This window comes from Sceloporus undulatus, chromosome 3 (assembly GCF_019175285.1).
Source record: "Sceloporus undulatus isolate JIND9_A2432 ecotype Alabama chromosome 3, SceUnd_v1.1, whole genome shotgun sequence".
Lineage (NCBI taxonomy): Eukaryota > Metazoa > Chordata > Lepidosauria > Squamata > Phrynosomatidae > Sceloporus > Sceloporus undulatus.
In genome coordinates this window covers 274658982-274685097 of record NC_056524.1, presented here as the reverse complement: position 1 = coordinate 274685097, position 26116 = coordinate 274658982, and the positions used below count along the sequence as shown (strand labels likewise).

General features: G+C 47.5%; 1 protein-coding gene across 1 annotated transcript in view; it reads right to left on the bottom strand.

Annotated features, from left to right (window-relative positions):
- Positions 1 to 14405: 14405 nt before the first annotated feature.
- The window catches only part of EEF1AKMT4 (EEF1A lysine methyltransferase 4), a 35479-nt gene continuing 23768 nt past the window's right edge, over positions 14406 to 26116 (bottom strand). Inside the window, exon 3 of the mRNA XM_042459888.1 lies at positions 14406 to 15252. Coding sequence (XP_042315822.1) covers positions 14965 to 15252 — 288 coding nt within the window. The 3' untranslated portion in view covers positions 14406 to 14964. The remainder of the gene's footprint in view (positions 15253 to 26116) is intronic.

Genomic DNA, 26116 nt, shown 5'->3' with positions numbered 1-26116 from the left:
ATGGGACTGATCCCTGTCCGGGAGAGGCTTGCCTAAGAGTTCATAGCAGAGGTGGATGGTGCTGGCCACCCATTTCGAGAACCTCTGCGCAGACACAGGCAACCCCTTCTTCAGTTCCGAGTAACACTGGAAGAGTCTCTCGGACCGACTGGATCCAGCAGTTCTGTCCAAATAGAAGGCCAATGCCTTCCTTACATCAAGAGAGTGAAGGTTACGTTCAGCGTCCGAAGTCGGGGTGGGCACCAAGGTAGGTAAGACAATGTCCTGGCACATATGGAAGGCAGACACCACCTTGGGCAAGAAGGTGATGTCGGTACAGAGGACTACCTTGTCCCTGTGGAACCTAAGGAAGGGCTGGTCCCTCCGCAAGGCATAGAGCTCGCCTGCCCGGCGGGCAGAAGTGATGGCCACAAGGAAGGCAGTTTTCCAAGTCAATAGTCTCAAGTCCGTTGTGGCCATCGGTTCAAATGGCTTGGCTTGCAATGCGGATAATACAGCGGCCAAACTCCAAGCCGGCGCCGGTACCAACACCGGGAGGGTGTAGGTTAGCACATCCTTTTAGGAAACTTTTAACAAGGGGATCCCTAAAAAAGGACAGCCTACCCTCAAACTGAAATTGGGAGCAAATGGTAGAAAGGTAGCACTTGATGAACGTGAGGCATAGCCCAGCATCCAAAAGCACCATGAGAAACTCGTGCACCACTGGAGTCGTCACCTGGACAGGAGAGAGGCCTTTCTGAGCAAGAAAGAGACTGAACCTTCTCCACTTAAGAGCGTAAGACCGTCAGATGGAGGGTTTCTGTGCAGCCAGGATCACCGCCCTCACCGAATCTGGCAGTGAGGCTAAGGCTGGAGTCTCCATGCCACCAGGGGCAGGTTCTCGGTGTCCGGGTGGAGAATCCGACCATTCTGGATCGACAGCAGGTCTGGACGGAAGTCAAGGCGGAGGAAGAGTCTCCTGGAGAGATGGAGGAGAGATGCAAACCGGGGCTGCCTCGGCCACCAAGGAGTGATGAGGATCGCATCCGATCGGTCCGTTGTCATCTTGGACACTACCCTGATGATCAGAGGGAAGGGAGGGAAGGCGTAGAGCATCTCTCCTGACCAGACGAAAGTGAATGCGTCTCCGAGGGATCTGTCGATGTGCTTTCTGGAGCAGAACTGGGGACAGTGGCTGTTCCATTCGGTCGCAAAGAGGTCGATCTGGGGAGCTCCCCACCGATTGAACAGGTCGCTGACCGTCTCCGGGTGAAGTCTCCATTCGTGACACACCGAAGAGGATCTGCTGAGGCGGTCCGCCAACTCGTTCTCCTCTCCTGGTAGGTGAATTGCCTGGAGAAGAACTTGTCTCGGGATGCACCAATCCCAAATGCACAGGGTGATCTCGAGTAGAGTCCTGGACCTGGTGCCCCCTGCTTGTTGATGTAATACATGACGGTGGTGTTGTCCGTCCTCAGGAGGACCACCTTTTGGCAACACTGGACTCGAACACCCTCAATGCCTTCTCGACTGCCAGCATCTCCAAAGCGTTGATGTGGAGATCTCTCTCCTGTGGGGACCACTTGTCTTTCACAATGAGGTCGAGCAGATGTGCGCCCCAACCTTCTAGGGAAGTATCTGTCGTTAAAGTCATTTGAGGCTGGGGTTGTTGAAAAGGCATTCCGATGCAGACGTTGCGGGAGTCTAGCCACCATCTCAGGGAAGAGGCTATCGGCCTCGGAACCGTGAGCCATTTGGCTGGGGAGTCTTCCATCGGGTTGAAGACTGAGAGAAACCAAGCTTGAAGAGGTCGGAAACGAAGCCTCGCCCACAGTGTTACGAAGGTTGTTGAGGCCATATGACCCAGGGCTACCTGGATGTCTCTGGCCCTCACCCTTCTGTGTGACATGCAAGGCTTTAACGAAGTTGTCAACGCCTGGAAATGGTCCCGAGGGAGATAAGGATGCATCTTTCGGAGTCGAGGATGGCCCTGATGAACTTGGCCTGCCTGGCCGGAGTGAAATGAGACTTTTCCTCGTTGACAACCAGTCCAAGGGCTGCTAGGAGATGTAAGGCGAACGAGACCGCTTCCTGAAGCTCTCTGTCTGAGTCGGCGGCAAACAGCCAGTCGTCTGAATATGGGAAGACTCTGTAACCCCTCTGATGGAGGTATGCCACCACCGGAGCCATGCACTTGTGAAGACCCTCGGAGCTGTGGCAAGATCGAAGGGAAGGACATTGTAGTGGTATGCGGCGGAGCCGATGGCGAAGGCGAGGAATCTTCTGTGGGACTCTCGGATCCCTATGTGGAAGTAGGCATCCTTCAGGTCGACCGTCGCGAACCAGAGACCCTGATAGAGCAGAGGCAAAATAGAAGCCAAGGTTACCATTCGAAACCGGCGATATTCAAGAAAATAGTTCAATGCCCTCAAGTCCAAGATAGGTCTCATACCGCCGTCTGACTGGTACCGTAAAATATCTGGAGAAAAAGGCCCTGGAGCATTGGTTGGGCCGCAAGAGTGAAATTGCTCCTTTTTCCAATAAAGAGCGCACTTTGTCGAGAAGGGTGTCAGAGAGAAGGGTGGAAATGAAAGCTCCAGTTGGGGGGAGCTCTTCGAACTCGAGGGCATAACCCCTACGGACGATGTTTAAGACCCATGAGTCCGTTGTAATGGAGGCCCAGGTGGTGGCAAAAGGCCTCAAGATGTCAAGAAATAGGAGGGGAGAAAGGACGAAGCATGCAGGAGCCCTTCAGGACCTCTTCTTCCCCTGGTCGGTATCCTGCCGGTGAGCTTTTCGGTACCGGGCAGGGAAGTTGCACCGGCCAGAGGAGGAGGATGATTGGGAAGGGTATCTCCGCCTCTGGGCTTCTTGCTGCTGGGATTGACAGTCCTGGTGAAAAGACCTCTGCGACTGACCTTGGGGCTGCCACGGGCACTGCCTCTTTCGGAACGGAGAGATCGAAGACGACGACATGCCGTGCTTCTTCGCCGCCGCCTTCATCCTGAACTTGCGGTTTAGGCGTTCATCGGTCTCGGAGTGGAAGAGACCTGATCCGTCCAGTGGCATGTCCTCAATCGTTGCTTTCACGTTTGTGTTGAGGTCAGACCCCCGGAGCCAGGCGTGTCGACGAAGGGCCATTGGGGCATCCATGGCCCGTCCAGCGCAATCTGCCACATTCCTAGAGGCGGTGATTAGCCAACTGCCTATGGAGTGGGTCTCATCCCTGATCTCAACCAGCTGCCGTTGGACGTGGTCCGGAACATCCGGAATGACTGGCGAGATTCCCTCCATGAGCATCTGGATGTATGCACCCATGCACGCATTGTAATTGATGGCCTTCACATCCAGGGCTGCCGCCGAATAAGCCTTTTTGGAGAGACCATCAATCTTCTTAGACTCCCGATCGGCGGGGGAGGTCATCTGCTTAGGAATGAAAGTCTGCTGAACCCCTTCTACTACGGCCGAGTTCTGTTTCGGGTGGTCGGCCAACCAAGAGCAGCACGATGGCGAGATCCTATAGAGGGACTCGATCTTGCGCGATGAGCCCACCAAGGAGGCCAGTGCATCCCAGGACCTCTTCACGATGGTCACAAGGGATGGGAGCAATGGGATGGAGGGCGGTGTCGGCACCCGACCGTGCACCCAACGCTTGACGGGGTCCCTAGCCTCCTCCTCAGGGTAGGGTAGCTCAATGTCCAGTGCCCTTGCCATCTTGATGATGTGCTCATTGAAAGAGCGCACATCATCGGTGGGAGACAATGGCTCAGGATGGTGCATCCGCTGTGGAGAGGCTTGGAGGGAGGTCTCCTCGTCCGAGGAATCTTCTGACGGAGGCAAAACCTGTGGCTCCGAATCCAAGTCCAGGAGAGATACATGATCCGGCTCACGAAACAGGATGGAGGGTTGTGCCACAGGCTGCTGTGGTACAGGTTGCACTGCAGACTGTTGTGGTGTGGCGGCCAAAGTCTTCGAAACCGATGCCGAAGGCTTGTCACGGTCCGGAACCACAGGACGGAGATTGAGCTTGCTCGTGAACTTCTGAAAGACGAGCTCTCTCGGTACCGACATGTAATAACGGTCCATCTTGGAGTCGTAAAACATATTGGGGTCATCCTCTGAAGGCTTGTCTTCAGCAGAGTGAGGAGCCGGTGGGGGCGACTCGCGGCACGGGGACCGGGCGGCATCTGCATCTGGATGGGCGAATGCAGCCGTCAACAGCTGTGTGGAGTCCAGGGTCGAGGCGGCTGGCTGGTGCCGAGAGGACAGTTCCTTGGCGAGCGACGGACCCGGGGTCGGAGCTCGTCTGAAGGACTCCTTATCTGGGGAGTGGGGCCTCTTGGGAGCCCGCTCCTTTCCCTTGGAGGAGGACGCCGTCTCCTTCTGGTCCTGAGTCGACTTAGACTTCTTCGGAGTAGAGTCCATTGGAGACCCCACTGAATGCCTCTTTTTGGATGAACACGGAGCCTCCACCCGGTCCTCGGGAGAGAAGAAGGGATTTTTGGCCAGATCAGACAGGATGGGCCCGCTGCTGGGTTGTGGCTTGGCTGCCTTATCCTTTCCATCTGAGACAGTCTTTGCTCCCGGGGCCGAGGCACCTTTCGATCCCGAAATGGTGGTACCGGAGGGCTTGGAGGCGGGCCGACACGACTTAGATGATGATTTCAAAGCTACAGTCGTCTTGACTGGGGCATCTGATTCAGCTCGACCCTTCGAGCGAGGGGCCTCAGGAGAAGCACTCCTCACAACACCCAGTTTGGGCTCAGAACCCTGAGTCCCCGAAGGTTTGTGGGGGTGCTTGGAGGGTTTGTTGGTGGCGCTGGATTTACGGGAATCACGGGCCACATCAGAAGCTGTGCCAGGTTTGTCCGGTTCAAGGGCTACGGAAGTCGCCAGGGTGGACACCACACTTGACACGCTGGCCTGGGAAGACGAGGCAGGGAGTGATGCTGAGGGAGCTGATGCCGGATGGGAACTACCCTCCTGGATTTTACCCTGAGCGATGGCAGAAGTCAGCTGGGACTCACGGTTCTTCCTGGCTTGAGATGACAGTGACTTGCACAAAGGACATGCCTTGGGGTCGTGGTCCTTTCCCAGGCAAAGGAGGCAGGAGGACTGAGGGTCCTGGATCGGCACCTTGCCCCCGCATACGTCGCACTTCTTGAAGGGCGCTGGAGACATTTCTACCGGAGTCGACAGACAGTTTAAGGGAGAGTCCAAAGTCGAGGTCAACAAGCCAAGAGTCCGAATAACCAAGGGGCAGAAGAAAGAGAATAGCCAAAAAACGGTCCGAGGTCAAAAACGGTGATTCCAGAAAAGCTTAACAAGCGACTGAAGTTCCCTGAAACAGCTAACGCGGCGGAAAAAAGGAACTGGGGAAAGAGCGGGAACGCAGGGGCCTTATAACGGGTGGGCGGAGTTACCGCCAAAAAGTTACTAAAAGTTGCAAAGTGTACTTTGCCTAGTGATTCCAGAAGTTTCCGAACAGCACTGCGCAGGCGCAGTAAAACCCATTTGTATGATTCGCGGAGACCACGAAGAAGAAAGGCAGGATATAAACAAACAAACATTTGCAATCCTACGTTAAATTTCTGTCAAAGCCTACATGTGTTCCATGACAATCTTCCTTTCTTTAGCAAAGCTGGCCCCTGCGATGCCTAATTCTCAGCCAGGGAATCAAAGGCTGGCGGCTGAAGACTGGACCAAGGCCATTCAGTTAAGTCCATGAAAAGGCTGGCCTTTAAATTCAACCTTCTCAGGTCTGAATGGCTAGCCCTCGGATAGTCCAGCCGTCCTCCATGTCCAGGGATTCAGCCATCCGCAGCATGGAAATACTTTTTTTTAAATTTCAAAAAGCGCATCTTGAGTTTGCTGCTTCATATGAGGAGCATCACTTTACTATGCTGTTGTCTACAATAGGATGAGTATCCACAGATTTTGGTGTCCATGGGGGGTTCTGGAACCAAACTCCAGTGGAAACCACGGACCCATTGGTTAATAACCCAAGACATCAGTGTGTGTGTGTGTGTGTGTGTGTGTGTGTGTGTGTGTGTGTGTGTGTGTAATTTACAAAACTGTCCAAAAACACACCAGGCATCAAAATGCAAATTCCCTTCTTTGCTGGAAAATTATAGAAAATGTTTAATTGTGCTGAGAAATTACTTCTGCAGAAATTGCCTGAACCAAGGAATATACATACAGTAGAACATGCAGACTGGCAAATGCTTCCAAGCAGCCTATTTTGCAATTAGAAAGGCCGAAACATTGGGGCGTTTGTTCTCCATGTACTGATGCACAATTTGCACCATTTACTGAATTGTGAAATTTAAATTCTATAAGACAAGAGACAGAGAGAGAGAAAGAGAAAGAGATGCATCCATGGATTTTGCTAACAGCCTCCGACAACCTTGCAAAGGGAGACAACTCCAATTAGATCTTATGAAACATCCTCGTTTTTAATTTACAATTAAAAGGCAGGTGTAAAATCAATTAACGTCACCAGTCCTGCTAAAAGAGGGAAGTGGGCACGGAGATGCGTTTGTGTGAGTTGTATTCCCAAAGCAGCAACGTGCTTCCAGATGCCAGGGCTAACATCACTGGACCAGATGGGCAAGCATGGGCCCATGGACCAAGCACAGACCTTTCTCAGTGGCAAGAAATGGACAAGGGGAGGAAAAGCAGGCCATTAAGTTTGATCCAGCTTTCCACATGAATTGTGAAAAGCACCAAATGCACTGCAGGGCGGCGGAGGAAAGGCGCAGAGGTTTCTAGCTGAGCATCATTTGTGCTGAGAGAATGACTCCCTAAGAACCCTGCGCTGCCCTTTTTTCTGCTGCAGAGCTGGGCTTCCCAATTATTCAAGAGACAGAAACAGGATTAAAGCAATTTGCTTGCAGCAGAGGATAAAAGAGCCAGCCTCCTCCATCCCTGCCGTCCTCTCCTCTCCTCTCCTCTCCCTCCTGCTCTGCCTCTTCCCATGTGCTGCTCCTGTGAGACTGAAGCCAGGCCTCCATCTCTCTTCCACAGCCTCCAAGATGGATGGAGAAGAAGCATGAAAATGAGTCACTGGATGGCTCTGTGGCACTTTCATTAATGTCCACAAAGAGCAGAGAGAGCTGGATCTCCTCCAAAATTAACCAAGAGGAGAGGTAATGAAGGAGGGGGCCTCTGCCAGAAAAGGGCTGGACATAATGCTCTCCAATGCCCTTGTACTGGGCTTGGCACAGAAGCAACGAGGATGGAGCAAACATCCCTGAGCTGAATTGGAACGAAGGCCACCGGAAATGGCTGGGTTACCTGGGCATGGCTTTTCAGGAGCCCATGCAGAAGGAGCACTTCGTCTTTTGGGTTCTTAAGGCCCCAGATGTCAGAATCATCCTGGGCATAGTTATTTCCTATTTGTACACGTGGGTATAGAAGCATAGAGTTGGAAGAGACCACAGGGGCCACCCAGTCCAATCTCATTCTGCCATGCAGGAACTCTCAGTCAAAGAACTCCATGAGACAGATGCATCCAGCCTCTGCTTAAAAACAGCCTCCAAAGAAGGAGACTCTACCACAGTCTCCAAGGGAGCGTGGTCCACTGTCAAACAGCTCTTACTGTCAGGAGATTCTTTCTAATATTGAGCTGGAATCTCTTTTCCTGGCGCTTGCATCCATTCTTCCAGGTCCTTTTCTCTGGAGCAGCAGAAAACAAGTCAGCGCACTCTTCAGTATGACATCCCTTCAAATACTTAAACAAAGCTAACCTTCTTACCCTTCTCTTCTCCAGGCTAAACATCCCCAGTTCCCTAAGTCTCTCCTCATAGGGTTTCATGGTTTCCAGACCCTTCACCATTTGAGTTGCCCTCCTTTGGCCACATGGCTCCAGTTTCTCAATGTCCTTCTTGAATTGTGGGGCCCAGAACTGGACACAGGATTATTCCAGGTGGGGCCTGACCAGAGCAGAATAGAGTGGCACTATTACTTCCCTTGACCTGCACACTATACTTTTATTGATGCATCCTAAAATTGCATTGGCCTTTCTAGCTGCTGCATCGCACTCTTGACTCATGTTCAACTTGTGGTCTACTTGGACTCCAAGATCCCTTTCACATGAATAAGTCTCTCATTCAGCCAGATGTCCCCCATAATCCTATACCTATGCATTTCATTTTTTTCTGCCAAAGTGCAATACTTTACAAATGACTGGGTTTCCCTGGGAATGGCTTTTCAACAGTAGCCTGTGCAAAAGGAGTGGATTTTTTGGATTCCTAAGGCCCCAAATGTCCAGGGCATAGTCATTTCCAGTTCCTACATACAGGTGTAAAAGCTAGGCAGTGAAAGATGCTCACAGGAAGAAAATCAATTCATTTGGAATGTGATGATAGATAGGTCTATGATGGACTGCTAAAAAGTCAAACGAATGGATGCTAGAGCAGATCAGGCCTGAACTCTCAGTAGAAAAAACATGACAAGGGTTTGGTCTAGTCAAAACAACTAAACTGAGGCTATTGTACGTTGGACATATCAGTGGTGTCACTAGGTCTGGCATGATATACCCAATGTACAATAGCCTTGGTTTGGTTGCTTTGACTATACAGAATCCTTAGGGAAAAATTGGTACCAATGTTGCTCATAAATCATAATTCCCACATATCGCTGAATGTAATGGCAATAGTTGTGACATATACAAGCAGCAAAATTAAAACTATACCTTTACATTACAATATTGTATGCACAGTCTAAATATATTTAGAGTGAGCCCTTGGTATCCTTGGCTGGGGTTTGGTTCCTGGACCCTCCCGCCCCCCCCCCCATGGATATCAAAACCCATAGGTGCTCAAGACCCATTGAATACAGTGGTGCAGTGAAATGGTGTCCCTTATATAAAATGACAGTCAAGGTTTGATGTTTGGAATGTATATATTTTTAAAATAGTTTCAAGCCATGCATGCTTGAAACGATGAATAAAAAAATCTGTGGCTATGGATATGGATATGGCTTGGTAAGATATAGTGTTTTTAAAAATGTCTTTAAAAGGATAAAGGTTGAATCCTCTTAATTGTTTTTTGAGTTTGCAAGGCCTAAGGAGGGCAGCGGGTGAATGAGGATCCCAGAAGTCTCTCATCCATAGGACCAGCGTAAGTGAAAGTCAACTTGATGGCAAATAACAGAAACTAAAGCCCTGAATCCCAAAGCCCCGCTAGCTAGCCATGGCGAGGCCAAAATACAAATGCATACTGCAAGCTGCTTTGAATCCCATTCAGGAGAAAAGCAGGGTATAAATGCTAGTCCCAATTGGAGTAGACTTCTTAAAACAGGAGAACTTAGAAAAGACTTTGACTCACTGCGTTCCCACAGATTCTGTTTTATATGGGACTGGCAATTGCTACACGGAACTAGCAATTTAAGGTGCCAAAAGTCATTTTCCCAAGAGAAATGCAAAAGGGGAAACCTCCAAGCTGTCTGATCTGGAGTCCTTCTCCTAGAACCCCAGGTGAACTGAGACATTGTCCTCCAAACCAATTCTTTCCTCTCTGTCTTGGGACCACTTGTCTTGAACTACCAACTCCCAGGATGCTCTTAGTCCTGATGCAAACTTGCCTCTCTGCTGCGCCAGCGTTCATCTTGTGTTCTGGGTGGGTTGCGATGGTGCTAAAAGTACCGCAGCTCTGTGCCAAGTGCACTCACTCTGCATGGAGAAAAGCAAAAGCCTTCAAGTCCCAATGTTCCAAGCAAATCTGGGAGCCCTCTTTATTTCTCTGGGCTGAAACAAAGCACTAGCTTCCTACTGGGGAAAACCTACATACCCTCCAACTGTCCCAATTTGGAAAGGGCAGCCCTGGTTAATCCTGTTGTCCCACTCTTCCAGCTGCTTTTAAAATGCCCCAGTTTTTCTCTTGCTCCCATTTCCCCCTTTGCATTGAGCTAGCTCCACAGGCTGCAAACGCAATGCATCGTGCTCAATGAAGCTGGGGAAGGAGGGAAAGGGGCAGAATCTTTCCCTTCTCAGTCGGCTCAGGGAAAAGCAAACTGCTGCAGCCTCTCAAAGACTTGGAGGAAGGAATAGAAGGCATACCTATCAAATATGCGGATGGTACCAAATTAGGAGGAGTAGTTCATACCACACAAGACAGGATCAAAGTTCAAAATGACCTCAATAGAAAGGTGTGCCAAACCTAACAAAATGAACTTCAACAGGGAGAAATGTAAGGTGCTGCACTCAGGGCAAAAATAAATAAATGAAATGCACAGATATAGGATGAGGGGCACCTGGCTTAAGGGGACTTTTACGTGTGAAAGGGATATGGGAATCCTAATAGACGACAAGTTGAACATGAGTCAACAGTATGTTGCGGCAGCTAAAAAGGCCAATGCGATTCTAGGCTGCATCAACAGAAGTATAGTGTCTAGATCAAGGAAAGTCATAGTGCCACTCTATTCTGCTCTGGTCAGGCCCCAACTGGAATAACGCTGTGTCCATTTCTGGGCAAAACAATTCAAAAAGGATGTTGAGAAACTAAAATGGTGAAGGATCCGGAAACCATGCCCTATGAGGAAGGACTTAGGGAGCTGGGGATGTTTAGCCTGGAGAAGGTTAAGAGGTGATAAGATAGCCCTGTTTCAATACTTGAAGGGATGTCACATTGAGGATGGAGCAGGCTTGTTTTCTGCTACTCCAGAGAACAGAACCAGGAACAATGGATGCAAGCTGCAGGAAAAGAGATTCCACCTCAACATTAGGAAGATCTTCCTGAGAGTAAGGGCTGTTCGACAGTGGAAGACACTCCTTCAATAGAGAGTGGTGGGTTCTCCTTTTTTGGAGGCCTTTAAAGACAGAGGCTGGATGGCCATCTGATTGAGAGCTCCTGCATGGCAGAAATGGGCTGGATTGGATAGCCCTTGGGCTCTTCCAGCTCTATGATTCTATGATTCCTAACGTACGTGATCTCCCTTAATAACTTTTGCCATCTTGACCACAGATGTTGCTTGACCGCACACGTCCCGGTTTTCATCTATTAAATATTGGCGGATAAAAGCCTATCAACAGTTATTGGGCCTGACAGCCAAACAAAACCTCAGCGTTCAGAGGCATTGTGACACTAAGTCCCAGCTGAAGGAGGAGCAATGCCAAGGCCCTCTGGAAACATCTGGTTGGCCAGATGCTGAGCTAGATGCGAATCGTGGAATGTCTAATTTTCCAAGGCTTATCTCCTATCAGGGTCAGAACAGCACTCTCCCCAGGAACAGAAATCCGACTGCCGCATCCTTTTGGATTCTGAAAGTGGAGCAAGGACTCCAGTTCCAGACCTTTGGAGTAACACGTCTTCTGCAAGGAGCGTTTGTTGTTGATTTTTAGTGGAGGTAATATAATAGTTACTTTTCAAAAATAGTAAGTATGGAATGAGAACTATACAAATAGATATAGACTGTAAATATTAATACAGATTTTGGGTGTAGTAATGTTTTCTAGATATTGTTTGGTTACATTGCCACAGCATTCTACATAAGCATTTTGAATGCAATTGCCCAAACTCTGTGCTAGGGACTTTTCTTATTTCGTAATGAGCAACGCAGTCAGCAATGCTAGTCTTTGCAATGTCAAGCAATTCATAAAAAGGACTGAGAATTGTGACAGTGTAAAAATAAAAGACATTGGCTGGAATCCTCTATTGCATGCAGTGTACATTGCGTAAAAGGATCCTTGTTGGTGAATTGCAAGGATGTCTAATGGGGCACTGACAAGAGCGTACCAGTGTGCATTGGCACTTCCTAGCTGGTGCCCAATGCACAATGAGACCAATGCACCGTTGTCCCGTTGCACATGCCAATGGCTCCCCTACATAACAAAACATGCATTACATAACATACATTACGGGATACAGACATTACAGAACTGCTCAATTCTAATTCCTGCAGACATAAGTCCACTTATGAAGACCTAAGTCCCCAACAGGATTCAGGCCAGAGTAAAGAGAAATAACCATTTCTTGCCCACAAGCGACAGGGACGGATTTGTTGTTGTTGTGTGCCTTCTAGTCAGTTCTAACTTATGGTGTAAGGCAAACCTATCGCAGGCTTCTCTTGGCAAGATTTGTGCAGAGAGTGCGTTTGCTTGCGCCTGCCTCTGAAACCGAGAGAGAGCCTGACTCACGCAAGGGCCTTCGGTGGGTTTGATGAGCAGCAATTTGAACCACAAATGCTCAAAAGCCACTGCAACACGCTGGTTCTTAGCAGGATCCAATTACGTTTTAAAAGTAACTTTTTAAGGTCTGACACTTCATACCACATTTCCTCATCTATTAGAGCTAGAAACCTGCTCCTTTTAGTCTGCAATATGATACACATCTACCTGGGAGTAGGTTCTATTGGATTCAATGGCACTTGTTTCTGAGTAGTAGTAGCAGTAGTAGAAGTAGTAGTAGTAATCATAACCATAACAACAACAACATGTTTCTTTTTACCCACCTCTCCCCAAGGCTCAAGGCAGGGTACAGTTGGCCAACCATATCCACAGATTTTTTTATCCATGGATTCAAGCATCCATGGCTTGAAAATATTCCCCAAAATATATAAATTCCAATGAGCCATGCTGGATTTTAGTATTTTTTATAAGAGGCACAATTTCATTGTGACATTGTATATAATGGGACTTGAGCATCCACGGATTTTGTTATCCACAGATGGGGGATCCTGGAACAAAACCCCAGCGGATACCAAAGGCCCACTGTACAATAAAGATCAAAACACATAAAATCATTTAAGCACTGCCAAAACACTATTAAACATAGGATACATTTAAATAATCCAGCATAAATTAAAATACCCTAATTTAAAATTCATTGTTTAAAATTGACTGGGAAGAGACCAGCTGGAAGAGGTGGGTCTTTAGCATTATTTTAAATGTAGACAGCATATTTAGCGGTCCATTCCCTTCCCGCAGGTCATGCCACAATCTATGGGGCGGCCGATGAAAAAAGTCAATATGTGTAGCTGTCTGCTGTTTAAAACACTAAAAGACACATATTCGGGGAGTGAATTCTGTGCCCAGGACTTTGAGCTGTGCCTTCTCTGAACTCACACATAATCACAGCTTATACTCAGTTCCAGCATAAATTCATAGTTTCAATGTGACGGGGTAAGCCAGCCGGAAGAGATAGGTCTTTGGTATTCTTTTAAATTCAGACGGCATAATTAGCCGTCAAAGATCTCCTGGCAGGTCGTTCCACAATCCAGGGGTGGTCTCTATTAAAGTCAGCCAAGACTTTCCTCTCGAGCCCAAAACTACAGCATGCCATTCACATGAATGGATACCTCAAACCCAAGGCTCCTTCCCAAACTTGCGCCATGCCCACAAATTGTGAGTATTTAAAAGGGGCATGGTAGGATGCTAGGTCTCATGATCCTTCACAAATTAAAACTAGCATTGGCTCATATGAAATACTCAAAAAGCAAATGGATTTGTGTGTTGTTCTTAGATTTCCGTTTTCTTTTCCAGGCCATCAACAACTGCTTCTGATTTTATCCTAGTCTTTACATTTTAATTCTTTGGCATCAAAGGGAGTACCAGGAGTCTGGGCCTTGAAAACAGGACTATGTCAAAGCATGGCTCTCAAAGGTCAAAACAGATGTTCTAGGAAAAAATTAAGTAACTTTTTTTTCTTTGCCTCCAAGACAGACTTTGGGAAAGTGGGGGCATTTTCACCATATTTTGAGGACCATGTTTGGTTCAAGAGAGGCCTTTTTTAAAAAGCAACAAGTGACTTCCAGGTCACATCTTGTTTAAAGGGAGGGGGGGGGAGTCTCTCGTGTCCAAAATGTCCAGGAACACTCAGAAACATGGAGATTCCCCTGTATATGATGCTCCAGACCAGGCCTTCAGAATCTGTTGCTTTCCAGATATTTTGGACGATAACCAGTGGTGCAGCTATAGGGCTGAGTGGGATGGAATCATTGCTACCCCAAGTAAGAACCACCCCTCCTGCCATGAAATTTCCCTTCAGTCCCCAAAGCCTTGCAGAGAGGGAGGCCCTGGAATCCTTAACACCTGCAAGTCTTCCATTTGCTGCCTTCCCAGGGCCTTGGTCACTCTGCCTACTCCTTTTATGGGATGCCTGAACTCTTCATTTCTAAATATTCAACTCACATTTCAAGCTACTGTGATGCCAGAAGTTTGGGGACGGAAGGAAAATGTCACAGGGCAGGGACAGGATTCTTATTTTGGGGGCAATGCCCTCATTTTGCCCACCGTATCTACAATCCTGACTACAACGCTCATTATGCTGGTTTAGGCTGATGGCCAAAATACCTGGAACGTGCCAGGCTGGCAAAAGGTGTTCTAGAAAACCCACAGATAGTATCTTGTAATAATAGTCATTACTGTCTTATCATATCCAGGATGGATCACTGCGTGAAAGGGAAAAGAACTCATACGAGGCAAAGGCTGCAAATTGGCAATGCCAGCTGCCATTTATTTCAAAGGTCAGTAGGAGCAGGATACAAGTCCAAAGTTGGCAGAGAGGACAAGTGTCAGAGTCTGGATTTTTCCTCTTCAGAGAGAGTCCTGTCCCAAAGCCTGCTGGGGATCTGCAGTGCACATCATAGCACTGCCCAGATACAAATGGGAAAAAGATCATGGCACCGTGACAGAATTAAAAACAATCCCAGAGATTCTCCTGGCTCTCTTTCCATGAATTGGTTCACAGCTCTGAGGTGCAAGCAGCAGGAAATTTCCAAAGCAGGAGGGAGAGATGTTCTTTTCTGCCACAAAAGCTGGCATATTAAAGCATCCCTACCTTGCTCTGGAGGGAGTTGGCGCCTCTTGCGAACTGCGGAGATGGCATCAGATTGTTTAAAACAAGAAATCGAGAGTAAATATGCTAAAGAGACCTGGAGATATTTTGGCAGTGGATATAGCTGGCAGATTGGCACATTAGTAGCATGTGGTCCCACAAGCGGTTTGGCACAGAGGTCCGTCCGCCACGCTTCCTCCTTCCTGGAGGCTCAGAGCTCAATGGCGGAGAGGTAGTTCTCGCTGTCCGAGTCTTGGAAGGAGCAGATGGGGCTGGGAGTTCTGGGACGCAGGTGGAGGCTCTGCCCCAATGCCAGGTCAGACGGGGACAGTTCTTCACCCTTCACCATGACATAGAAAAAGTAGTGAAAGCCGTCACCGTACACAGCGTGTCGAATGGACCATCCATAGGCCGCCTGGGCGTAATGACGCTTGCGGAAATGGGGCTGAGCAAAAGTGATGGAGATGAAGCGCCCACCGGGCCGCAGGACTCGGCTGACCTGGAAGAGAAGAGGAACGAGGTTACAGAAGGCTCTTTGCTAGGCTGGGGTCTCCTCTACTCCTCTCCCTTCTCCTCCCAGCCACCTCTGGTTACTTTAATTATTATTATTATTATTATTATTATTATTATTATTATTATTATTATTTCTATCTTCCTGCCTCTCCCCATGGATCGAAGCGGGATCACAACAAGGTTAAAATCACAAAGTTAAAATTACAACAACATTAAAACCACAATAAATTAAAAACATAAAACCTAAAAAACATCAAATCTAAAACAATAGCATTCATCAATCAAGGGGTCAGCTGGACTCGTTCCATACTAATGGGTCTTCATTGGCACACGGGACAGTTTCATGTTTCTATCCATCATGGCTATAAGGAACCCATGAACTGGCATTGATATGACTGAATCCACTTTTTGGTTCAGGCATAGGTGCATTTTGCATGTTTGCATCCTGATAAGGACTGAATTGACCAGAAGAGGTCTGAAAAGTCCCCTCCTTTCCCTTTTGGCATTCCTTTGGTGCTGTGTCACCTAGTGCCAGAGGAGTGCTGTGATGCCATGCGCCATGTGGTACAGTGTGTGGTGTCACGCTGGCCTGGGGGTGGAGTCAGAGCATGCATTGTATGGACACCATGCCCTGACTCTGTCCCCAGGCTGGTCTTAATGGCTGGTCAGTACAACCTCCACCTCTCTATGAAGGTCTAGGTCCTCCAGCACAACTCTGTGGTCAACATCTGCTGGAAGATAACCATAGAATTGCATATTAATCAAATCAGTGAATAATTGTATCTAGCAAAGTCAACGCTGCAAATGTGGAGGAACAACTCTACAATGGAATTAAACTGTCTTCCCAGGTGAAGGAAAGAAACCTTCAGCAACTGTCTTGTCCAATGTTCAATCAATTTCCCAATATATGCCTAAACCATTTCCAGTACAGGAAAGGGTAAACAGGAGGTTTCTTGAATAACAGTGGGGCTTGGAAAAGTTACTTTCCTGAACTGCAACTTCCAAAATCTAGACAACATCTAACACACTCACTCTTTGTCCCAATAGTCATGGTGACTCACACAAAGAGGTGCAACATCCAATGCTGGTGGCAATGGTGGTGGTGGTGTGTGTGTGTCTTCAAGTTGCCTCATGATGTATGGAGACCCTATGGAGTTCATAGGGCTTTCTGAGGCAAGGAATACTCAGAGGTGGTTTGTCATTGAGGCCACCTGAGTTGTGAGTGGGCACCCAAATCTGAATAAAGGCAAAGTATGGGCCTTTGATCAGGTCTAGGAGAGAACTTCTTCCATCAGAAGCAGCCATGCCCTCAAACCACAACTCTGTGAGCATGGAATGTGGAGAATATTATGGAAGTGGCTTCTATTAGATCAGACCACTGGCCCATCTGGCACCATAGTTCAAGAAGGATGCTGACAAGCAGGAATGCGTCTAGAGGAAAGTGATCAAGATCATAAATGGTTTGGCAGCCAAGCCCTATGAGGAACAGCTTAGGGAGCTGGGTATGTTCAGGCTGGAGAAGACAGAGAGGTGGTATGAAAACCATGTTTAACTATGACCAATGACTCAAATTACAAGAAAAGAGACTCCACTTAAACATTAGGATGAACTTCTTGACTCTAAGACAGGGGAGGGCACACGGCAGCCTGCTAGGTATGTGTGGCTCCTGAACCATTTTTGTGGCCCTTGAGAGCCCCCAAACGTTTTTTAAAAATTATGATAAAGAAAATTGTTGCCAAATGTGAAGAGCATTTTCAAAACATTTTGGGGACTCCCTGGGCCATTTCAGGCCCAGAAAAGGCCCTTTTAAAAACCAGAAGTGACTTCAGGTCAATTCTTGTTTTGGAAAATGGCCTCTCCTGGCTTAAAATGGGCCAGGGGGGCCTAAAGGCATGGTGAAAATGCCCCCCTAAGCCCCTAGAGCAGTGGTTCCAAAACTTTGGTCCTGCAGATGTTTTGGACACGAACTCCCAGGCGCCCCAGCCATCTTACCCAACTGTCTGGAATTCTGGGAGTTGATACCCAAAACATCTGGAAGACCAAAGTTTGGGTGTGTGGGCATGGGGGAGAGGTTTGTCAGTGAGGTTTTTTGCACTAGAAGGATGTGCCCTTCTGAGTCCAAATACCCAACAGTTGTCCACTGCTGCAAGAGCTGTTCAAAAGTGGAACAGATTATCTTTGAGGATGCTGGACCCTCCTTCTTTGAAGAACCTTACCTAACGTACGTTGATCTCCCTAATAACTTTTGCCATCTTGACCACAGATGTTGCTTGACCGCACACGTCCCGGTTTCATCTATTAAATTGGCGGAATAAAAGCCTATCAAACGTTATTGGGCCTGACAGCCAAACAAAACCTCAGCGGTTCAGAGGCATTGTGACACTAAGTCCCCAGCTGAAGGAGGAGCAATGCCAAGGCCCTCTGGAAACATCGGTTGGCCAGATGCGGAGCTAGATGCGAATCGTGGATGTCTAATTTTCCAAGCTTATCTCCTATCAGGGTCAGAACAGCCTCTCCCCAGGAACAGAAATCCGACTGCCGCATCCTTTTGGATTCTGAAAGTGGAGCAAGGACTCCAGTTCCAGACCTTGGAGAACACGTCTTCGGCAAGGAGCGTTTGTTTTGATTTTTAGGAGGTATATAATGTTACTTTCAAAATAGTAAGTATGGAATGAGAACTACAAATAGTATAGACTGTAAATAGTAATACAGATTTTGGGTGTAGTAATTGTTTCTAGATATTGTGTTGGTTACATTGCCACAGCATTCTACATAAGCATTTTGAATGCAATTGCCCACAACTCTGTGCTAGGGACTTTCTTATTTCGTAATGAGCAAAAGCAGTCGCAATGCTAGTCTTTGCAATGTCAAGCAATTCATAAAAGGACTGAGAATTGGTGACAGTGGTAAAAATAAAGACATTGGCTGGAATCCTCTATTGCATGCAGTGTACATTGCGTAAAAGGATCCTTGTTGGTGAATTGCAAGGATGTCTAATGGGGCACTGACAAGAGCGTACCAGTGTGCATTGGCACTCCTAGCTGGTGCCAATGCACAATGAGACCAAGCACCATTGATCCCGTTGCACATGCCATGGCTCCCCACATAACAAACGTGCATTACATAACATCATTACAGGATACAGACATTACAGAACTGCTCAATTCTAATTCCGCAGACATAAGTCCACCTTATGAAGACCTAAGTCCCCAACAGGAGGCAGCCAGAGTAAAGAGAAATAACCATTTCTTGCCCACAAGCGACAGGACGGATTTGTTGTGTGTGGCCTTCTAGTCAGTTCTAACTTATGGTGTGAGGCAAACCTATCGCAGGCTTCTCTTGGCAAGATTTGTGCAGAGAGTGCTTGCTTGCGCCTGCCTCTGAACCGAGAGAGAGCCTGACTCACGCAAGGGCCTTCGGTGGGTTTGATGAGCAGCATTTGAACCACAAATGCTCAAAAGCCACTGCAACACGCTGGTTCTAGCAGGATCCATTACGTTTTAAAGTAACTTTTTAAGGTCTGACACTTCAACCACATTTCCTCATCTATTAGAGCTAGAAACCTGCTCCTTTAGTCTGCAATATGAATACACATCTACCTGGGAGTAGGTTCTATTGGATTCAATGGCACTTGTTTCTGAGTAGTAGTAGTAGAAGTAGTAGTAGTAATCATACCATAACAACAACAACATGTTTCTTTTTACCCACCTCTCCCAAGCCAAGAGGGTACAGTTGGCCAACCATATCCACAGATTTTTTTCCATGGATTCAAGCATCCATGGCTTGAAAATATTCCCCAAAATAATAAATTCCAATGAGCCATGCGGATTTTAGTATTTTTTATAAGAGGCACATTTCATTGGACATTGTTATAATGGGACTTGAGCATCCACGGATTTTGTTATCCACAGAGGGGGATCCTGGAACAAAACCCAGCGGATACAAGGCCGACTGTACAATAAAGATCAAAACACAAAATCATCATTTAACACTGCCAAAACACTATTAAACATAGGATACATTTAAATAACCAGCATAAATTAAAATACCCTAATTTAAATTCATTGTTAAATTGACTGGGAAGAGACCAGCTGGAGAGGTGGGTCTTTAGCATTATTTTAAATGTAGACAGCATATTTAGCGGTCCATTCCCTTCCCGCAGGCATGCCACAATCTATGGGGCGGCCGATAAAAAAGTCAATATGGTAGCTGTCTGCTGTTTAAAAACACTAAAAGACACATATTTGGGGAGTGAATTCTGTGCCCAGGACTTTGAGCTTGCCTTCTCTGAACTCACACATAATCACAGCTTATACTCAGTTCCAGCAAAAAAATTCAATATCCTAATTTAAAATTCATAGTTCAATGTGACGGGGTAAGCCAGCCGGAAGAGATAGGTCTTGGATTCTTTAAATTCAGACCGCATAATTAGCCGTCAAAGATCTCCTGGCAGGTCGTTCCACAATCCAGGGGTGGTCTTATTAAAGTCAGCCAAGACTTTCCTCTCGAGCCCAAAACACAAGCATGCCATTCACATGAATGGATACCTCAAACCCAAGGCTCCTTCCCAAACTTGCGCCATGCCCACAAATTGTGAGTATTTAAAAGGGGCATGGTAGGATGCTAGGTCTCATTCCTCACAAATTAAAACTAGCATTGGCTCATATGAAATACTCAAAAGCAAATGGATGTGTGTTGTTCTTAGATTTCCGTTTTCTTTCCAGGCCATCAACAACTGCTTCTGATTTTATCCTAGTCTTTACATTTTAATTCTTTGGCATCAAAGGGAGTACCGGAGTCTGGGCCTTGAAAACAGGACTAGTCAAAGCATGGCTCTCAAAGGTCCAAAACAGTGTTCTAGGAAAAAAATAAGTAACTTTTTTTCTTTGCCTCCAAGACAGACTTGGGAAAGTGGGGGCATTTTCCCACCATAGTTTGAGGGCCATGTTTGGTTCAGGAGAGGCCTTTTTTAAAAAGCAACAAGTGACTTCCAGGTCACATCGTGTTTAAAGGGGGGGGGGAGTCTCTCTTGTGTCCAAACTGTCCAGGAACACTCAGAACATGGAGATTCCCCGTATATGATGCTCCAGAGCCAGGCCTTCAGATCTGTTGCTTTCCAGATATTTTGGACGATAACCAGTGGTGCAGCTATAGGGCTGAGTGGGATGGAATCATTGCTACCCCAAGTAAGAACCACCCCTCCTGCCATGAAATTTCCCTTCAGTCCCCAAAGCCTTGCAGAGGGGAGGCCCTGGAATCCTTAACACCTGCAAGCTTCCATTGGCGCCTTCCCAGGCTTGGTCACTCTGCCTACCCTTTTATGGGATGCCTGAACTCTTCATTTCTAAATATTCAACTCACATTTCAAGCTACTGTGATGCCAGAAGTTTGGGGACGGAAGGAAAATGTCACAGAGCAGGGACGGATTCTATTTGGGGGCAATGCCCTCATTTTGCCCACCGTATCTACAACCTGACTACAACGCTCATATGCTGGTTTAGGCTGATGGCCAAAATACCTGGAACGTGCCAGGCTGGCAAAAGGTGTTCTAGAAAACCCACAGATAGTACTTGTAAATAGTCATTACTGTCTTATCATATCCAGGTGGATCACTGCATGAAAGGGAAAAGAACTCATACGAGGCAAAGGCTGCAAATTGGCAATGCCAGCTGCCATTTATTTCAAAGGAGTAGGAGCAGGATACAAGTCCAAAGTTGGCAGAGGACAAGCGTCCGAGTCTGGATTTTTCCCTTCAGAGAGAGCCTGTCCCAAAGCCTGCTGGGGATCTGCAGTGCACATCATAGCACTGCCCAGATACAAATGGGAAAAAGATCATGGGCACCGTGACAGAATTAAAAACAACCCAGAGATTCTCCGGGCTCTCTTTCCATGAATTGGTTCACAGCTCTGAGGTGCAAGCAGCAGGAAATTCCAAAGCAGGAGGGAGAGATGTTCTTTCTGCCACAAAAGCTGGCATATTAAAGCATCCCTACCCTGCTCTGGAGGGAGTTGGGCGCCTCTTGCGACTGCGGAGATGGCATCAGATTGTTTTAAACAAGAACTCGAGAGTAATATGCTAAAGAGACCTGGAGATATTTTGGCAGTGGATATAGCTGGCCAGATTGGCACATTAGTAGCAGTTGGTCCACAAGCGGTTTGGCACAGAGGTCCGTCCGCCACGCTTCCTCCTTCCCGGAGGCTCAGAGCTCAATGGCGGAGAGGTTCCAGAGAACAGGACCCGGAACAATGGATGCAAGCTCCAGGAAAAGAGATTCCACCTGAACATTAGGAGGAACTTCCTGAGAGTAAGGGCTGTTCGACAGTGGAATGCACTCCTTCCTCGGAGGGTGATAGAGTCTCCTTCCTTGGAGGTCTTTAAACAGAGGCTGGATGGCCATCTGTCAGGGATGCCTTGATTTGGATTTCCTGCATGGCAGAAGGGGGTTGGACTGGATGGCCCTAGTGGTCTCTTCCAACTCTATGATTCTATGCTTTGATTGAGAGTTCCTGCATGGCAGAAGAAGGGGGTTGGACTGGAGGGCCCTTGGGGTCTCTTCCAACTCTATGATTCTATGAACAACAAAATACAGAAGTTAGATGGCCATCTTCTGCAAGTGCTTTAATTTATGCATTCCTGCAGGGCAGGAGGCTGGACTGCATGGCTTTTATGGTCCCTTCCAGATTCTGCAACTTGCTAGCTGAATTCTTTTAGTGGGAGATGCCAGGAACCGAACCGGGGATCTCTGGCATGCAATGATGTTTCCCCTTGTTGCTGCACCCCTTACCGGAAAATAGGGCAGGTTGCAGTTCCCCTTTTGGAGGCATGGGCAATAAGGAATGGTGCTGCAAAATAGGGGAGATGACACCCCACTTTCCCAAGTGCTCAGTAAACACCCAGACTGGCAATGTGTGCTACTGCCTTCCCCTCCTTCACCCCAAGATCCCCAAGCCAAGATCTTAAAGAAACACTCTGTCCAAGGTACGGCCTGTTTGAAGCCGAGTGGACTTGACCTTTTTAATCATCATTTTTCTCCTCGCTGGAACTAAGCTCTTGCTAATAGGATGGAAAAGAACATCAATTTTCTTGCTTGGCTTTATCCAAAGTCTAAGGCATTTACGGCCAGCGCCGCCGCCGCCGCCGTGCTCAGCATGCAAAGGCGGCCGCTGGGTCTCTCTTCTGCCAGCCTTTGCCTGGCTTGCCTCTTTCCTTCCCTTCACCCCATACTTTGGGCATCCAGCGAAGCCGGGAAACACCCCCGCACTCCGACTCCCCATGCGCAGCGCCACCATGACGGATGGGACAGAGCGCCCTTCATCTCTCCATGACTCACCCGTTAAGCAGAACAGGACGGAACGGTCCTCCTCTTTCAATGGAACAAAGCAGGGGAGGGCTTTCTGTAGAAACAGAAAGGCACCCAGGACCCCAATCCTGTCTAATCTTGAAGGCTAAGCAAGTTCTTCCATGCTTAGTGTTTGGATGGGAGGCCACCAACCAATAGCAGGTGCTGCAGGCTCTATTTCAGAGGAGGCAGTTGGCAGAACCACTCCAGTTTCTCTGAACCACTTTACCCAGTTTCTCTGAAGATGCCAGTCACAGATGCTGGGGAAACGTCAGAAACAAACTCTTCTAGAACAGTGGTTTCCAACCTTCCTAATACAGTTCCTCACGTTATGGTGACCCCCAACGGATAGGGGAGTGGTCTCTTGGTTCCTAAGACCATCAGAAATATGTGCTGTCCAACAGTCTTAGGCAGCCTTTGTGAAAGGGTTGTTTGACATGGGTCCCGACCCACAGGTTGAGAACCACTGTTCCAGAACATGGCCACATAACCGCCCCCCCAAAAAAAACCCCACAAAAAACTATGGATACCGGCCACGAAAGCCTTCGACTACCTACTCCAGAATATTTCTTGCCTAAGGAAACACTCTAAGCAGTGGTTAGAGTACTACAACTATGACTCTGGAGAGCAGGGTTTGATTCCCAGTGCAGCCATGAAACCCACTGGGCTACCTTAGGCAAGTCACACTCTCTCAGCCTCAGGGGAAGGCAATGGCAAAACTCCTCTGGACAGACCTTGCCAAGAAAACCCCATGGTAAGTTCACCTTAGGGGTGACATAAGAAGGAAATGATTTGAAGGCACACAACAAAAACAACAACAGAACAATATTGCCGGGGATGCTTTGACTTGAGAGTTCCTGCATGGCAGAATGGGGTTGGACTGGATGGCCCCTGGGATCTCTTCCAACTCTATGATTCTATAATTCATGAAGTTGCCATAAGTCGACAGGGGACTTGAAGGCATACATACACACACTTGAGGACAGAATTGAATCCACGTCTTAAACTGCTCAGAGCTTGAGACAGGTACTTTTTTGGACTGCAATTCCAAGAATGCTTGCCCATCCCAGGAATAACCCTCAGAGTAACTTCCCAAGCTCTGAAAATATTCCTGCTACCCCCCAACCCCTATTTCTCCCGCATGGTAGCCGGGGGGGGGGGAGCTCTTGGAGCCGGAGTGTAAAAAAAGTCACCTTCCCAAACTTTCAGATTCCTCCCGCTTTATCCAGCAATCCACTGGATGCTGACTAGAGGACATTCTCAGCGCGGTTGTCCTAAAAGACTGGCTTTTTCAAGCTCTGAAGCTGCTCTTCCAATGCTGAAATCTAGCATCCCGAAGGATGATGTCGGGGGCAGGAAACTCTTGATGCTTTAACTTTAAAAAAAAATAACTTTCCCAAGCTCTGAATTTGCTCCTGCTATCCAGAAATCCATGCTAAATTTCAAGGGCTGGGTTAAAAAGGGAAATGGGGGGATATTCTGTGCCTTGTACTGCCTCCTCTGACTTCTGATCCCTTTGGGATATTATCTTCCTTTGTCTGGGAAAATAAAGCATTCACACAGCCTCAAGTACCTCCATCTGCTTTATCATGTGCTGTGTCTTCTTTTCTGCTCCAGAGAACAGCAAATCAGCATTTGACCGTTTCTCCAACCACGGATTATAAAGTTATCAATACTGAACTGTGAACAAACAACCACTTTATTGTACACTGGTACGTTTTCTAAATAAACCGGAAGGAGCCGCAAAATGGCACTCCAGGCGATTTCAAGGGAGGTGACCCAATGAAGACCAGACTTCGGGGGACAGGGCCTCGTAGCCGTAGAATATTGAGCAGAACAGTTAAGCCAGTGGGTGAGAAATGCTGAACCACCATCCAGCAGAGAGGAGTGCTGCCCATTCAAGGCAAACAGCTGGAGAGGGAGGGAGCCTGGCAGGGCTCTCCAGGCAAGAGAAATGCAGCAGAAAGAACACCAGCGTGGTCCAAAACAAGCTGCAACAACAACAAACAAACCACAATTCCCAGGACTCCCTAGCACTGAGCCAGGGCAGTTAACGATAACAGCTACAACTGTACAAGACGAGATGACACTCATTCACCCTAACTGTCCTACTTAACAGGGCTGTTAGGATGAAATGTACTGATTTTGGTTATTTGATTTATATCCTGCCTATTGCTTTGGATGCAAAGTGGCCTCGAAAGTCAATTAAAAGACAACCACAAGCATCAGGAAAACTCAAGAACAGATCCATTGGGGTGAAAACTGTGCAGTGGGCAAAGGGGAATCCCACAGCCCTGTCTAGGGCAGTACCATCTTTCCTTTTGTAAAATGTTTGGGGAAACAATAAAATGACTGAGCCATTCTTTTATTGCTGCTTGTTTGAACTGCTTTTTAGTTTACAATTGCATTTTATGATTTTAGAGATTTGTCTTTTGGGGATATTTGAAATTAGTATTGACTGTGTGCTTTTATAGAGCATGTCAGGGGGCCTAAGCATTTGTGAAGAAGGGCAGGGTAAAACTCAAATAATAATAATAATAATAATAATAATAATAATAATAATAATAATTGATTCTGATACCAGCAACTATGCTTAAGACCCACCGAGGCCTTAATTTTGAAGTGATTGTCTGATCCATATCAGCAGCCATTCCAATTGGTGGCCATCAGCACATCTTGTGCTACCAAATCCCACTGTATAAGTGTGCAAATTAAGCACTTCCTTTGCTTCATCCTAATTCTCATATCCAAAGGGCTAGTATTATGAGAGAGGAAGGGAAAACATGGTCCCTACCTACTTCCTCCAAACCACAGTTTGTTGGGGCTATTGTACAGTACCTCCTTCCCTTACTAGCCTTACTGTCGTCGTTCCTTGCAGGGGAGTTGCTCTAGTCCCAAACCATTTCGCTCGCAGGTCCAGCTCAGCATACTCTGGGAGCAGATGAGGATAAGAGCCCATTCAAGCCAAGAGAGAGCACACAGTGATAGATGGAGGCAGAGGGAGCGTGAGACTCAGCCAGAAAACAGAGACATCACACGCCAAGAAGGTCTCTGCAAACCCACACAGTCCAAGAAAGAGTCCCAGGTCCCTGGCCTCCCCCCCCCCCCCACCACAATAGCAAAGGGTCCAGACAAGACGACCATGGTTCTAGACAGTTTATAGGATGCTACCAAATCTTAGCTTTCAGAGATAACTAGGGGTTGTTCTAAGGTTGCACTGAAATGATCTACGTTTGTGCAGAAGCCCAGCCAGGAGTGTGCGTTTCATGAGATGCAAATGAGTTAGAACTGAGTCCAGGGCTTGTGCAATTTGAACACAAAACAATGACAAGAAACAGTTAGTAGGGCAGATTGCAAGTGGCAATGGATGGATGGATGGATGGATGGATGGATGGATGGATGGGGGAAGCACCCGTTTAATTGCAGGAATGGAAAGAGAGAAAGAGAGAGTCTTCTTCTAATGCTTGTACCAGGTTTCTCTCCCTCCCTCCCTCTCTCTCTGTCTCTCTG